This window comes from Cephus cinctus, unplaced genomic scaffold (genome assembly GCF_000341935.2).
Source record: "Cephus cinctus unplaced genomic scaffold, Ccin1 Ccin1_scaffold1127, whole genome shotgun sequence".
Lineage (NCBI taxonomy): Eukaryota > Metazoa > Arthropoda > Insecta > Hymenoptera > Cephidae > Cephus > Cephus cinctus.
The window spans coordinates 1-13,806 of record NW_014333632.1 but is presented as its reverse complement, the minus strand read 5'-3'; the positions used below and the strand labels follow the sequence as shown (position 1 = coordinate 13,806).

Here is a 13,806-nt window from a genome sequence, read left to right as displayed (position 1 = left end):
AGGGGTCTTGGTGACGTCACTTCCGGAAATCGTAGAGCTCACGACGGCAACTTAGCACGGACACCCACCTTCGAAGGTTCTGGAGTGTCGGTATATGTCGGTTACAGGTCTCCTGGTCCAGAACTCTCCAACTTATACTACTTCCATTGTCATGCGCTCAAATTCAAACTTGAGTCAGCCGGGATATGTTGCGCTTCAGGAAAAGTGCAACTACCAGAAATTGAGACACCACCAGAACCATTGAACGGCTTGCTCATCGGCACGGATCCAGATTAAAACCTGTTCCTGAAGTCCATTACCACATTCAATTCATGCTTCCAAATGACTTCGTTCGGAGCAACAGAAATAGTTCACAATACTGCAGCAAGTGGTCAACAATACAATTCAACATTCAAAATGAAAGGCCAAGTGTACCACAAATTAGGCTCATGGCTGCCAATGCCAAACGAACCACATACATTTTTACAAATCTACGTCATGGGCACACATTTGGGCACACTATGTTTTTCCCACGGACAATTATACGTGGCATGTTCTCGCGTGGGCAAACCATCGAGCTTATTTGTGTTGGCTAAACACGGACTGACAAAAAATATCGTACATTCAATTGCTCTTCGAAATTAATATTGATTTTCTTTATTTCATTTTTATACTTTACGATAAAAAATATTACTTTTTTTCACTTTACATTTAACTTTTAAGAGATCAAACAATGAATATGTCCGTTACGTTAATGACATATATTGAATTGAGAAAATGAATGGTTGGTGTGTTTTTGTTTTTATCGGCGGTCATCGTCTACAGCGCTCAATTCCTCTTTTTGTCAGAGATCCCATCCCCACACACTTACAATACATTCGTTATTTTCTATTTAACAACCAAAATATTCACTAGAAATAATTTATATGGCAGAACAACGTTCGCCTGGTCGGCTAGTATATATATATATATTTCAATGTTTCAATTTGATTTTTTTTATACGTAAACCGGTAGGATGAACAGATACGATTATCAATTGTTCCCGTAGTTGTTAGTACTAGGGCTTTGTGATCACTATTATAATCTAAAATTTTAATTTTGTTATTGATAGTGTCCGTAATCTCTATTCTATTATTAAGCTACGCAGACCAAAGACAGAGTTCGCATTTGAGAAGATAGGTGAGCAGGGAGGGCACAATCCTATTTAGGTATATTATCCATGAAAACGGTAAATAGATCTGTTAGTATCGTATGTCTCTTCTGATCATTATTGCAGTATCACTTCCTTTAACACTCAATTTCCTATTAGTCCTAATTAGATTATATTCAGAGATATGTAGTTTGTATCGGTGACTAAGTTTCATCTCACATATGAGTGCCACATCGATATTATTTTCAGGAACATAATCAAATAGGTCGTATCACTTATTAAGGGAGATGAGAGAGTTTACATTGATCGATGCTACCTTTAATGATTTAAGTGACGAATGGTTTTTTCTTTTGATTCCTAACGCATTGTATATTCTAGCAATTCTTTCGAAGTTATTACTAATTAATGCGTAATAATTATTGAACTGTGATGTTATGGATTTCATGATTTGTTGTTTGATTTAATTTAATATTTCGTTTATGCTTACTTTAGGGGTTTTATTATTCCTGTCGTATGAAAAAAGACGTGTGCTACTAGAGATATTGCTGTTCCGTGCATTTTCTTCGGACGGCGATGAATCGGTCCTGTATTGTTGCATACGGTTATTTTGAGGTGTTTTCGGCGGTCTATTTGGTGCTGAAGATCTTCTCTATTGCGACGATTAGGTATTTCTCCTCTATCTAGTTCATCAATAACCAAGTTTATTTTAACCATTCGAGCAGTTTGATTCTTAGTTTCTTCTTTTGCCGAACTTTTAATTTTTCTTGCAAACATTGAGAATGGGCAACTCAATATATCACTCAGAATATTCCTCACAATTGACACAGTATTAGGTTTCCCTTATTTGTAGTCAATTTGGGCACTTTATACTGACCAGACTCATGGTTTTCTTTACATTTCACACATCTATATCCTAGATAACAGTTACTATATGAATGACCGACTCCTTGGCATTTGGTACACCGAGAAATATCCTGATAATTCAATACTTCCCAGATTACTCTTTAGCATGCTAGAGATTTGATTGTTATGAATGATTGCGTTTGGGTCTCGCTATCTATCTGCACCAAAAAAATTGTATATATATCGGAGTAGTAATAGATGCGCTATAGTGAGTCTTTGTGGGGTGGATTAATTAGGGGTGGGGGTGAGTCCCAATAGTTTAACGATTTAAATTTTTTCATTTCAAAATCGAGATGAAAATTGTTCCATACGAAAAGTAAGTGAGAAATTTTTTTTTTTCTGGGTCGTTCGCAAAGACCACTTGCCTAGGTATTGGATTTGTAGTTATAGTGTTTTGTCCGCCGGAGTTGAAGCAATTCACAAAATATTGGTCGCATGGCTTGACGTTTGCGCATAATGTTAACACACGCCATAGACGACATTTTAAAATCACATATATTATTATTAAGACTATTATTGCATATCCGACGTACGTCAACCAGAACCATATGGTTTTTGTCAAAGTCAGGTTGCGTCTAGGATTTCCGATTCTAACGGCTTCTGCCTCGATATCATCCAGTCGGCTCCCCAATCTGCTTAAGTCAATCGGCTGTATGTCGATCGGGTCATTCAATCGGCTATAGTCAATCGGGACTTTCCAAAAAGTGAATTTTCTCAAATATCGTACTATCTGTAATGTTGTTGATTTTCCAGTATTCGTCACTAAAGTTATAACTTATCAACGGACTGTAGCTTTTGGAACTACTAAATTCTATGTCCAGTTGGGAATGCAGGATTACATTGTTAGACGTCCCGGTACATCCCGGTTTAATCCATAATAATTGCGTTCCGGAGATTGTTGCTTCTGTGACTCGAGTTTCACATAATATCCTCAAAGTTTCTGGCTTGGGGGCGGCATATAACCAACGTTGGTTATCTTTGAGTTGAATCCAAATAGTGTCTTTAGCGCCAATGACCTTCGGGTCACAATCGTCCTTTTTTAATTGTTTGGGTTCGCTAATAATTTTACTTAAGCAATTGTCATATCCACTAATGCGATACTTCGAATATGCCCTTTTACAAAAGCGGATGGTCCCATAGGACTTACAAGTCTTGAGGTATGCTTCGTCACTAGGCGTGTATAGCAGTTTTTCATCATTAGTTATAATATAGTCATGTGGCGCACTGGTATAAAGAAATGTGTTTTCTTTCACTAATTGAGGTGCAGGTATGATTCTATAAGCTTCATAGTTATTCAACTCTAGTATGGCGATATTCAACTTATACACTAACTTACGTCTAATAACGCCAATGTTTATATCACTTACTGCTAAGTATCTGAAGTAGTTGTCTTCACTGATTGGAATAGGGAGTTCGTGTGGACCTCTTTTGCGTTTTATAGCTTCTAAAATGGACATTAACGATTCGGGAGACAATTCTAGGGTCAATCTGTCTGCTTTTTGCTAAAACCAAGGCATTTAATAGTATCTCGACATTCCTATCATATTCGGCAATCGCAACTTCGGTTTCTAAACATACTTCCGTGATAAGATTTTCGTTTTCTAGTTTATTTTCGCGTTCTAGTACCCAATCAAGATTCATTTGCGTGATCCTGAAATTCTCATTTAATTGAGCTAATTTTTTAGTGTAGTCTTCAACGAGATTATCTGTACGTTTCAATGACAATTTTAGGATATGATTTTGGATATGGATATGAAAGCTGGTAGTTAGTATGGCCGGATTCCAAATTGTTTTTCAAAACTTTTCATCATGGATCTAGTGAAGTTACTTCCCCTATCCGTGAGGATATTTTTGGGAAGTCCAAAGTAACTTATATAATGTCTCAAAAAATTTGCAATGACAGTCTCGGTTCTAAAGTCTTTCAATGGAATTGCTAAGAAGTACTTTGTCAAACCATCTTGTATCGTAAGAACGTATTAATTCCTATTCTTTGTTATTAGGAAAGGTCCGCAAATGTCCATGCTAATCTTTTCATTGAATCTAGTAGGTGTGTCAGTAAAGACTAGCGGCATCCTGGTAGGTCTTCTATTAGCCGTGTTTCTCTGACAGACCATGCATTCTTTTACATAATTTTCGACATCTCTTCTTAAGTTCTTCCAAAAGTAATTTTGACTGATTCGATAATATGTCTTCTTGATACCTCCATGACCTCCAGTGACCGAATCATGATTTTCTTTTAAAATCAATTTCTTCTCCTCTGCAGATGGTATCTTTCTGCTCTTTTCATGAAGATACACTGTGGTGTTGCTTCGGCAGAATTCTTCTCTCCAAATTTTTATAATTTCGCGGCATTGAAGTCCACTGAGTTTGACACAAGCGTCGTAATCCATATGGATCTCCTGAAATTCTTCAGCAACACTGAGATACTTTAACTCGGTGATCTTCTGCCTCATGCTTTCGATATTTTCATCGTCCGCCAGTGCTATCGTAACGTGGAATTCCTCTCGGTCTTCATCAGAATAGACTAATAGTGTATCCTGAACGTTCTCACTAACGAAGGATACGTCTATACTTCCTTCCGGAATGTGTTCGTTCGTTGTGAACAATTGTTTTGCAATCTTTGCACAACGTGATTCCTCTTGCACTGAGGAGTTGGCAGTGTTCTTCTGGCAACTCGCAATGCTTATTCTAGTTCTTTGACAAGTTTCTTCTCGTATCGCGAGACCAGCAACTTTCTCGTGGTGGTCTGCGACATCTTCTAATGCTGAGCCGTCAGCAGCGAATGCTAAGGGGGCAGCAATTTCTTCTTACAAGGAAACCCCCCCAACCCGACCCCACCGATTTCAATAATTTTTTGATATGTTGTAGTACTCGACAAAATAAGAGACACGTATTTTTTTTTTGTGCTGACATCCACTTTAAAGGGGTGAAAACGACCCCTGAAATTGACCCCCGAAAATCGTTTTTTCATCATATCTCGACTTCTAGTTAATATTTTTTAATAAAACCAAGTGGAAAATATTTGTCATAAGAATTCGAAGATATGAGGTGTGTTTATGACCCAAGGGGTTGCAACCCTTATTTTATATTTTGAAACAACTATATTTTTTATGCTTTTTTTCTGCATAAAAACCGGGGTATGGGCTCGAAAAAATAAAGAAAAGCGTTTCCGTTAACTCCATCAAATATTTCAGTTGGGGTGTTTCAGGATTTTTCAAAGGGATAAAAACCACCCCTAAATTTTACCCCCGAAAATTGTTTTTTATCATATGTCAGATTCTAATTGATATTTTTTAATAAAACCAAGTGGAAAATATTTGTCATAAGAAGTCTAAGATATGAGGTGTGTTTATGACCCAAGGGGTTGCAACCCTTATTTTATATTTTGAAAAAACTATATTTTTTATGCTTTTTTTCTGCATAAAAACCGGGGTATGGGCTCGAAAAAATAAAGAAAAGCGTTTCCGTTAACTCCATCAAATATTTCAGTTGGGGTGTTTCAGGATTTTTCAAAGGGATAAAAACCACCCCTAAATTTTACCCCCGAAAATTGTTTTTTATCATATGTCAGATTCTAATTGATATTTTTTAATAAAACCAAATGGAAAATATTTGTCATAAGAAGTCGAAGATATGAGGTGTTTATATCCTGAAACACCCAAATTGAAATATTTGATGGAGTTAACGGAAACGCTTTTCTTTATTTTTTTGAGCGCATACCCCGGTTTTTATGCAGAAAAAGAGCATAAAAAATATAGTTTTTTCAAAATATAAAATAAGGGTTGTAACCCCTTGGGTCATAAACACACCTCATATCTTCGACTTCTTATGACAAATATTTTCCACTTGGTTTTATTAAAAAATATTAATTAGAAGTCGAGATATGATGAAAAAACGATTTTCGGGGGTGAATTTCAAGGGTCGTTTTCACCCCTTTAAAGTGGATGTCAGCACACAAAAAAAATACGTGTCTCTTATTTTGTCGAATACTACAACATATCAAAAAATTATTGAAATCGGTGGGGTCGGGTTGGGGGGGTTTCCTTGTTAGTCACTTGTGACTTCTTCTAACATTGAGCCGTCAACAACGAATGTTGAGGGGGCAGCAATTTCTTCTTAGTCACTTGTGACTTCTCCGAATACTGAGCCATCAACAACGAATGTTAAGGATGCAATTTCTTCTTTTCTAATGCGTCTAATCTTTGTGCTATATGTTCAAGTTGGAGACGAATGGTTTGAAGTAGTGCACTGTTTTCGTCAGACATTTTTAGATTCTTTAAAATTTCCGTTATTGACTCGTCAGTCGAATGATCTGACAAGGACTCGCAATTTTCGTTCGTAGTTCGGTACGTAGAAAACGTATTGTCTAACGGCATGAGAAAAGAAATTTCTCACTCACCCGAACAAAGTGCTGGAGGACTTCATATTCGTTCTTCTGTATATTCCGGTGTCGATGATTCTCCACCGCTGCCACCAAGTTTGTTATGCCGTCATGAGTTCTTTAGGATCACAAATAAATAATTGCACCGATTTGGAATTATATAGAGACCTATTGTAGTTTATTGAAGTTGGTATAATGTAAACACTAAGGTCACACAAATCTAATGGGAGTAGGCACAATGATACTTATTATTCACAACTATGAATAACGCTCCAGGACTTCACTCTTAGCTAGGAACTTTGCGAATAATCGCTGTGGCTCACAAGGTGTCTCTCATCGGTTTTATCTTAACGCCTTATGCATAGGGTCAGCATTCGTCTAATGCTGACTTTGCGTCTAAAGATTAACTATACAACGAATCCTATCGTGAGGCATAACAATACATATTTTCTAAGCAATGATTCAAAAATCGGGCTCCGTAGGTAAAGTCTTTTTCTCGGAAGACTTCAAGTGGGTGCCATCAATTGAGTGACATTGCTTTTTAGAAGGACATTTTTGGGTGCAAAGTTTCCTCGCTTCCAGCTGTTGTCCATGTGTTATACTAACAAGGAAGGTCACCTTACTGTACCCCCGGAACCTGGGTTGCAGAAATAATATTTTGTAGTTCACATCAAAGTATAAATCCTCACACAAATGGGGTGCCCACTTGCGTATTAAAGGGGTGAAATTAATTCCTGAAAATCGGTGGATTTTTCGTTTTTCGCTGATATTTTGGAAACTAAAATAGATACGGCAAAAGTTTAAATAGCAAACTTATTCATTTTTCAGTGCTCTGCAATAATACGTATAAAAATATATTGTAATATGTATAATAATATGTTAAAAATTATATAGAAATTGTTTATTTATTTTATTTTCATAAAAAACGTGTTATTATATATCTTTTCCTCTATTTTGTCATAATAAAATTAATTGTTTCGACTCAAAATTCAATGATTTTTCAATTTTCCATTCTATATAAAACTTTATTTAATATACATGTCTTCATTTTATTTACTAGAAGCCTTTAATTGATGTATTAGATCTATTGAGATGTCTAGTACTCATGAAAGCAGGAGGAAAAAGCAGGCCATACACTTATCAGTTTTTTCACTTTCATATTATGGAATATATTCATTACAATAATGATATTCCTCAAAGAAGTGTATGAGACACAAAGGTTTTTTGCACCACGAACATGTTATAACAGCTAAATCACCACAAATGTGACATCGTGGTTCCGAATTATCTCCAAACCAAACGTCACCGGATTAATGAACTCAGGGGGTGCTTTTTCTGTGTAGCCACTTTTGTACCATGCATATTTAAATATATTAACATAACGTGGGGAAGAAAGTTGATTGTGAACAAGTGACTGCAGTTCGATGATGTTATTTCTTAAATGCAGATTTACATCGCTACCGGAAAGAATTACTACATCTGAAAAATGCCTAACAACATTTTTCCATATTCGAAAACCAAACACATCTAATGGTTGTATTTGTCCTGTTGTTCCTTTTGGAATAATTTCAAATACAATTTTTTTGATAGGAGGAGTTACTATATTAACTACTTCTGGACAGTGTCCACTCCAGAAGTCGATTAAGAGTCCAATGTTGTCGCCAATATTCGGAAAATAGATTTCGATTAACCACTGTTTTGCGTTTGGAAAAAATAACTCTCCTGTTTAATGAGTTCTTGAGACGGGACAAACAAATGTAGATTGATATAATTGAATTTTGAGTCGAAATAATTAAGATTATTGTGACAAAATAGAGGAAAATGTATAAAATAACACGTTTTTTATGAAAATAAAATAAATAAACAATTTCTATATAATTTTCAACTACATATTATTGCAGAGCACTGAAAAATGAATAAGTTTGCTATTTAAACTTTTGCCGTATCTATTTTAGTTTCGAAAATATCAGCGCAAAACGAAAAAACCACCGATTTTCAGGAATTAATTTCACCCCTTTAATACGCAAGTGGGCACCCCATTTGTGTGAGGATTTATACTTCGATGTGAACTACAAAATATCGTTTTTTCAACCCAGGTTGTGGGGGTACAGTAAGGTGATCTTCCTTATAAGACATAAAAATGTAAGTTCATTCTCTCTTAAGCAGAAACGTTAAAAATAATTATTAATTGCGGCTGTTGGAAAAAAAAATATTTCGCTGCTTGGAAAATTTGTAATTCCTAACCTCACATTCTTCAGTCTTCGATGATTCTTGACTTATATGATTCTTTAGTTCTTTACGCATCGAATAGTACCTATATTTTAACATTTTAGTTTATTAAACAATATATTTTAATGATAAATTTGTTCTGGATGTAATGGGGCACAATGAACAACTTAAATGTGGGGTACGTTGAGCCAATAGGAGAGAGCTGGCGACTGTTACAGTTAGTTAGTGGGCCACACATGTTTTATTTCAGATTAGTTCTCCGAAAAATCTGCTTTGTCTTTGTATAAAACAGTGGGTTGAATTAAATGTCATCAATCCTAATTAATCTTAAGTAACTTGTTAAGCACAACTGTTAAAAATTATTATTAGTTTCGGCCGTTAGAAGAACAGTATTTCGTTCCTGGAAAAAGTAATTCCTAACCTCACATTTTTCAATCATCGATGATTCTCAATTTATATGATTCTTTTATTCTCTGTGCATCAAATACTCACCCTGCCCCATGTTGTGCATTAATTGGCAATCTCCAGAGATATTTTCAAACGAAAATACCTCTCCCCTATATAGTGCGACGTTATTCCCCAAAACCCAAAATCCCAATACGAAGTTAGATAGGCGGTAAAAGGTACTCGGAAAGTAGGGAACCGTACACAAAACGCCGTATGATCCTCTCTCTATGAATTTCGATATTCAGAAGTACCGATACGCGATAAACTCAATGGTATTGGGCGCCAGGTGGTCTCCGGGGAGAACACCGTGAGTGCAGGGCACTCGAGATCCTAGAAATTCTGAGGAAAACGCGGGAAAGCTCGGAACAACGAAAGGGAAAAGGAAACAGGTAAGGCGACACCGCCAAGAGAAGCGAGGTGGAACGATAGGAACGGCGACTCCGCCAAGATAGGAAAGAGCGTATTACTAAACGGCGACTCCGCCAAGAAGAAAAGAGACAGATAGTTAAACGGCGACTCCGCCAAGGTAGGAAAGGGATAGATCGATAAACGGCGACTCCGCCAAGATAGAAGAGAGAAAGATTAATAAACGGCGACACCGCCAAAATATAAAGAGAAAAGATAATAAACGGCGACTCCGCCAAGAACATAAAAGCACAAAGTCACAAACGGCGATACCGCCAAATAGGGAAAACGAACGGAACACGAAAACGGCGACACCGCCAAGATAAGAGAGGGAAGCGCGAAGAAAAGTAGAAACAGACGCGAGAGAGAGAGAATCAAGCGGCCGACGAGAACTCCAAAAGTATACCCGGTTCAGAGGCTAGCTCACCTGGGAGAGCGTCGTGGCGTTCAAGAGGCTGGACGGGAGAAGGAATAGTCATCCGATAAAGAGAAGAGGTAAACGAAAGATATTAGAGAAAAATAAATAGGTTTAACGCACCGAAGCTATATTAAAGGAAAAGCCAGAAAGCGGCATGCAAGCCATAGAGCACTACAGCGTATTGAAAGCAGAACAGACAAAGTAAATTTTTAGTAAGAGTCACTAAGGTGCGGAAGTGAAATCAGATAACAAACTCCTTAAAATAATAGTATAAAGCGAAAGGTTCTTGAGGGATGCTATATAAACTAAAATTCTTAAAATGAAACGCGGAATTAGCGATACGACACGGTAGCGGGACGAATCCGCGCCGACGCAAAAGATACTTTCGACAATATTTCAATAAATCGGAGACTACGAGATACACGCGAGAACAAAGGCTTAAATTCGTATCGGCACGAAAACGTGGAACAAGTTCACTCGCAAAATTTCCCGACAATTGGAAAGAGTCAGCAAATGGGCGATATAATTATGGCGATCAACACACAGATACGAAATACACGCAAATAAATTAACATAAATGGTATAAGTAATATACAATAGTCAAAAGAAATGGCAAGCTCTCCGAAAATTATCACAAGAATATTATAATCGGCAAAAATAAATTATTACTAGGTACGCCACTGATAGTCAGTACGTCCTGTATTCTCGACTCGGACGATTACTCACCAAAAAAAAAAGGTGACTCTACGCTCGACCAACAGCGTAAGGTGTTGAAAAATATTACAATAAGACGGTAATTAAGAGTTTCCAAAAGTTGAAATATTAATTAAATAAAGAGGAGGATGCCATTCCTAGTAACGAAATCGAAAAATACATGAGCAATATATGGCCGAGAAAAGAAATATTCAGAGTTGAAATTCAATATAATCAAGCGACATATGTATAACGCCGGAAAAGATAGAAAACCACAAAAAGATATTCACTTAAAACAACTATACAGACTCGAGGGGAAACGGCCAAGCCGGAGATGCCGGGGCCCTAGGTGTTTCCACGTGGTCGAGAAGATAATCGGTAACTTATAAAATATTCGACAATTCCAAAGCACTAAATTACAGCAGAACGCAATTAATTACAATATATTCGATATAATAGGTACTCTACGATAATAAAAGAAAAGCGAAATAAGATAACGGTATCCGGCACTATCGTCCTTTTACTTAGAGGGACAGGAACGACATTCAGTCCCGATAAGCGAGAAAATTTGCTGTCGAGACAAAGCGCCTAGACGGGATTACTTCAATGAAATTCACAAAATCTCCAAAATAACGATAACGAAAGGTGCTCACCAAATCGATAAGATACGGAATCGCAAAATAAGTCCTCGAACTTCCTTCCTTCCTTCCTTCAATATAATATATTCTCGGCTCTAATCGGTATCGGTTCGTTTTGTGCTCGGCTTTCTGGGTTCACTTCTACGACTTGTATACGCGACCACAAGCTAAGATGCTCCAAACGTAAGTGAACGAGCCGGAATTCGTCGCTAGAGGAAGAGCCCTAGGGGCCCCCCTCCATAACTTATTAATTCCTAATTCGCACGGTAGAGCGATAGCAAAATATAATAATACGGAATAGGTAAATCTAACGCTTAACGGTAGCCAGAGACGGAGCATTAGGCGGCTCGAGTCCGAAGATAGGCGGAGAGGGCCGAGCTGAGCGCGGGAATCCTTGGTGCGGCCGATCGTGAGTCCTCGGTGCGAGCGGCAGGATCCAGCATAGAGTAGGCCCTGGTTTCTTCTCCGGGGGCCACTGATAACAGGAGCGCTAGGGAACGTTCGGCGACTGGGCGGCACGATGGAGGATTATCCATTCCTCCTATCGGCGGCACGAGTGGCGAAGGCCCTTTTTTGCGGTCCGTATGGGCGGCCAGCAGGATCCAGCGAAGAGTAGGCCCTGGTTTCTTCTCCGGGGGCCACTGATAACAGGAGCGCTAGGGAACGTTCGGCGACTGGGCGGCACGATGGAGGATTATCCATTCCTCCTATCGGCGGCACGAGTGGCGAAGGCCCTTTTTTGCGGTCCGTATGGGCGGCCGGTAGAAGTATTAGAAGGATCCCATCCCGGGTCTCCCCGGCTTCACGGAAGTCTTCCGGAACGAACAGCAGTTTGGTCCAGCCTCGGTCGATCGCTCGTCCGGTAGCTCAGGAACTCTCGTTGGCGGTCAGCTTCGTGCTCGTGGTGTAGACGTAGATTCGCCCAGGACGGTAAAGAAGGTAGGCGAGTGCGAATAGGAAAGCTCAAAAATAAAAATGAAAACGAAAAAACAGAAAGTGGGAACAGAAATAAGCAGAATGGACGATAGGCGGAAACAGAGTGCATAAACGGTAAGCGAGACAAGCAAAGCCGTCTTTGGAATGTCGGGTGACTGACGTTTGGAGGATCGTTGCAGGTGGATTGTGTCTTCTCCCTACTCCTAGCAATCTTTGTGACTGGATTTCCGAAATTCACGTCACAATAGTCATATCATTTTTCTTAAGAGTATCAGTGATACTTTGGAACATTATCAGGTCATTTGAGTGAATTGTAAGATTTTCATTGTCTATTTGTCTAACATTGAAGACAATCTTACCAATGCTGTTTTTTAGTACTTCGATTAGTCTGTTAAGTGTATGTATTGTGACGTTAATTTTTAACGCCACAAATGTCCCGCTGTGGTACTCGCGTGCTCTTGATCACGGGACGCAGTACCGTCCCTCGGGAGAGATAATATCCGACTGTACCGGCCAAGAACTCCAGGGTTCCAATTAATAAATATAATGAGATTAGACTAATGGTTTTTTTGTATACAATAACTTTTATGCGATATGTCGAGCCAACTTAACACCGAGGAAGCAATCAGCAGAGAGAAGTCATCCTCTCTAGTATCGTCGGAGGAAAGCAGCCGAAGGTTACGCCAGGGAGCGTGGAAGAACGCCAACGCCAGTAGGCGCCTCTACCCCGTCACGCCCGGTCCCGAATAAAGTAGGGAGCCGAGGTACAGAGAACATCGCCATGGACTACATCACGTCTCGTCAGTCCCGATACCGGGGCCCAGCTAAAGGCACCCGTATCGAAGAGGGAGCTCAGGGAGCTACCCTAGGCCGAGGGATCGCGACCTCCGCCACTGTAACGTCCCGTCATCCCAGGACCGGACTGCAGCATCTACCCGTCACTACCTGGACGCCAAGAAGACACGGCAAGAAGCCCCGTCGAGCGTCCACACGTTCCGAGTCTCGCGAAAAGGCGACGTACGCCCGTGTATCGCGCGTAGACTTTAAAGGAACATGGAATTTGTGTACCATTCTTCCCAGTATCGTAATTATACGATCCGTTGGAGGCTCTGGTTAAATCTCTACTCTAATATGGAGCATCTCGCGTCGGGTAGTTAACGAATTATTTTTGTAATAGTCTTTAATGATCAAAGTAGTTCATAGGCATGTTTTGAATATTTGCGCGTAAGCCCGGATTAGCTGAAATAATCCGCGTAGGCGATTGGCCCATTGGGCCCCACTAGACTTACCGCGAGGGAGCTAGCCCCGACCGGTAAGCCGACGAACCCTCGAGCGTGATTCTTCAATCAGAAAGACAGAAAAAGATCGTATCATTGTATCCAGTACTTGTATCGTTCACGGTAAGCGTCTCGACGCCCAGAAGGACGAAATCTTGAGTACTCTGTGCATAGTGGGCCTTAGTCCGTTTATAGTTTCGTAATTATCCTCCCGGGTTCGACTGAGGAGCAGATCGCGTTTCGCCAGAGGAAAAGATTCCGTGCCTTAGCGTGAACTTTTATATAATCTCTCTCCTTAAGAGTGTTTAGTATCAACGTTATCGGTGACCCTGGATCGTGATCGTAAGAAC

General features: G+C 39.3%; 1 protein-coding gene across 1 annotated transcript; it reads right to left on the bottom strand.

The window, feature by feature from the left end:
- Positions 1-2,715: 2,715 nt before the first annotated feature.
- Positions 2,716-3,673, bottom strand: LOC107272206. The gene is made up of 2 exons (XM_015749127.1): positions 3,611-3,673; positions 2,716-3,534 (listed from the first exon to the last, which is right to left on the bottom strand). Exons 1-2 carry the CDS (start codon positions 3,671-3,673, stop codon positions 2,716-2,718), a joined length of 882 nt encoding a protein of 293 aa, XP_015604613.1.
- Between the last annotated feature and the right edge of the window lie 10,133 nt (positions 3,674-13,806).

What these genes read in the sequence shown, in the direction of transcription:
- LOC107272206 (XM_015749127.1), bottom strand. Translation starts at nt 3,673, where the DNA reads ATGAATCTTGATTGGGTACTAGAACGCGAAAATAAACTAGAAAACGAA. An exon ending in ACGAAAATCTTATCACGGAA is followed by an intron (nt 3,535 to 3,610) that starts GTATGTTTAGAA and finishes CCTTGGTTTTAG; the next exon opens with CAAAAAGCAGACAGATTGAC.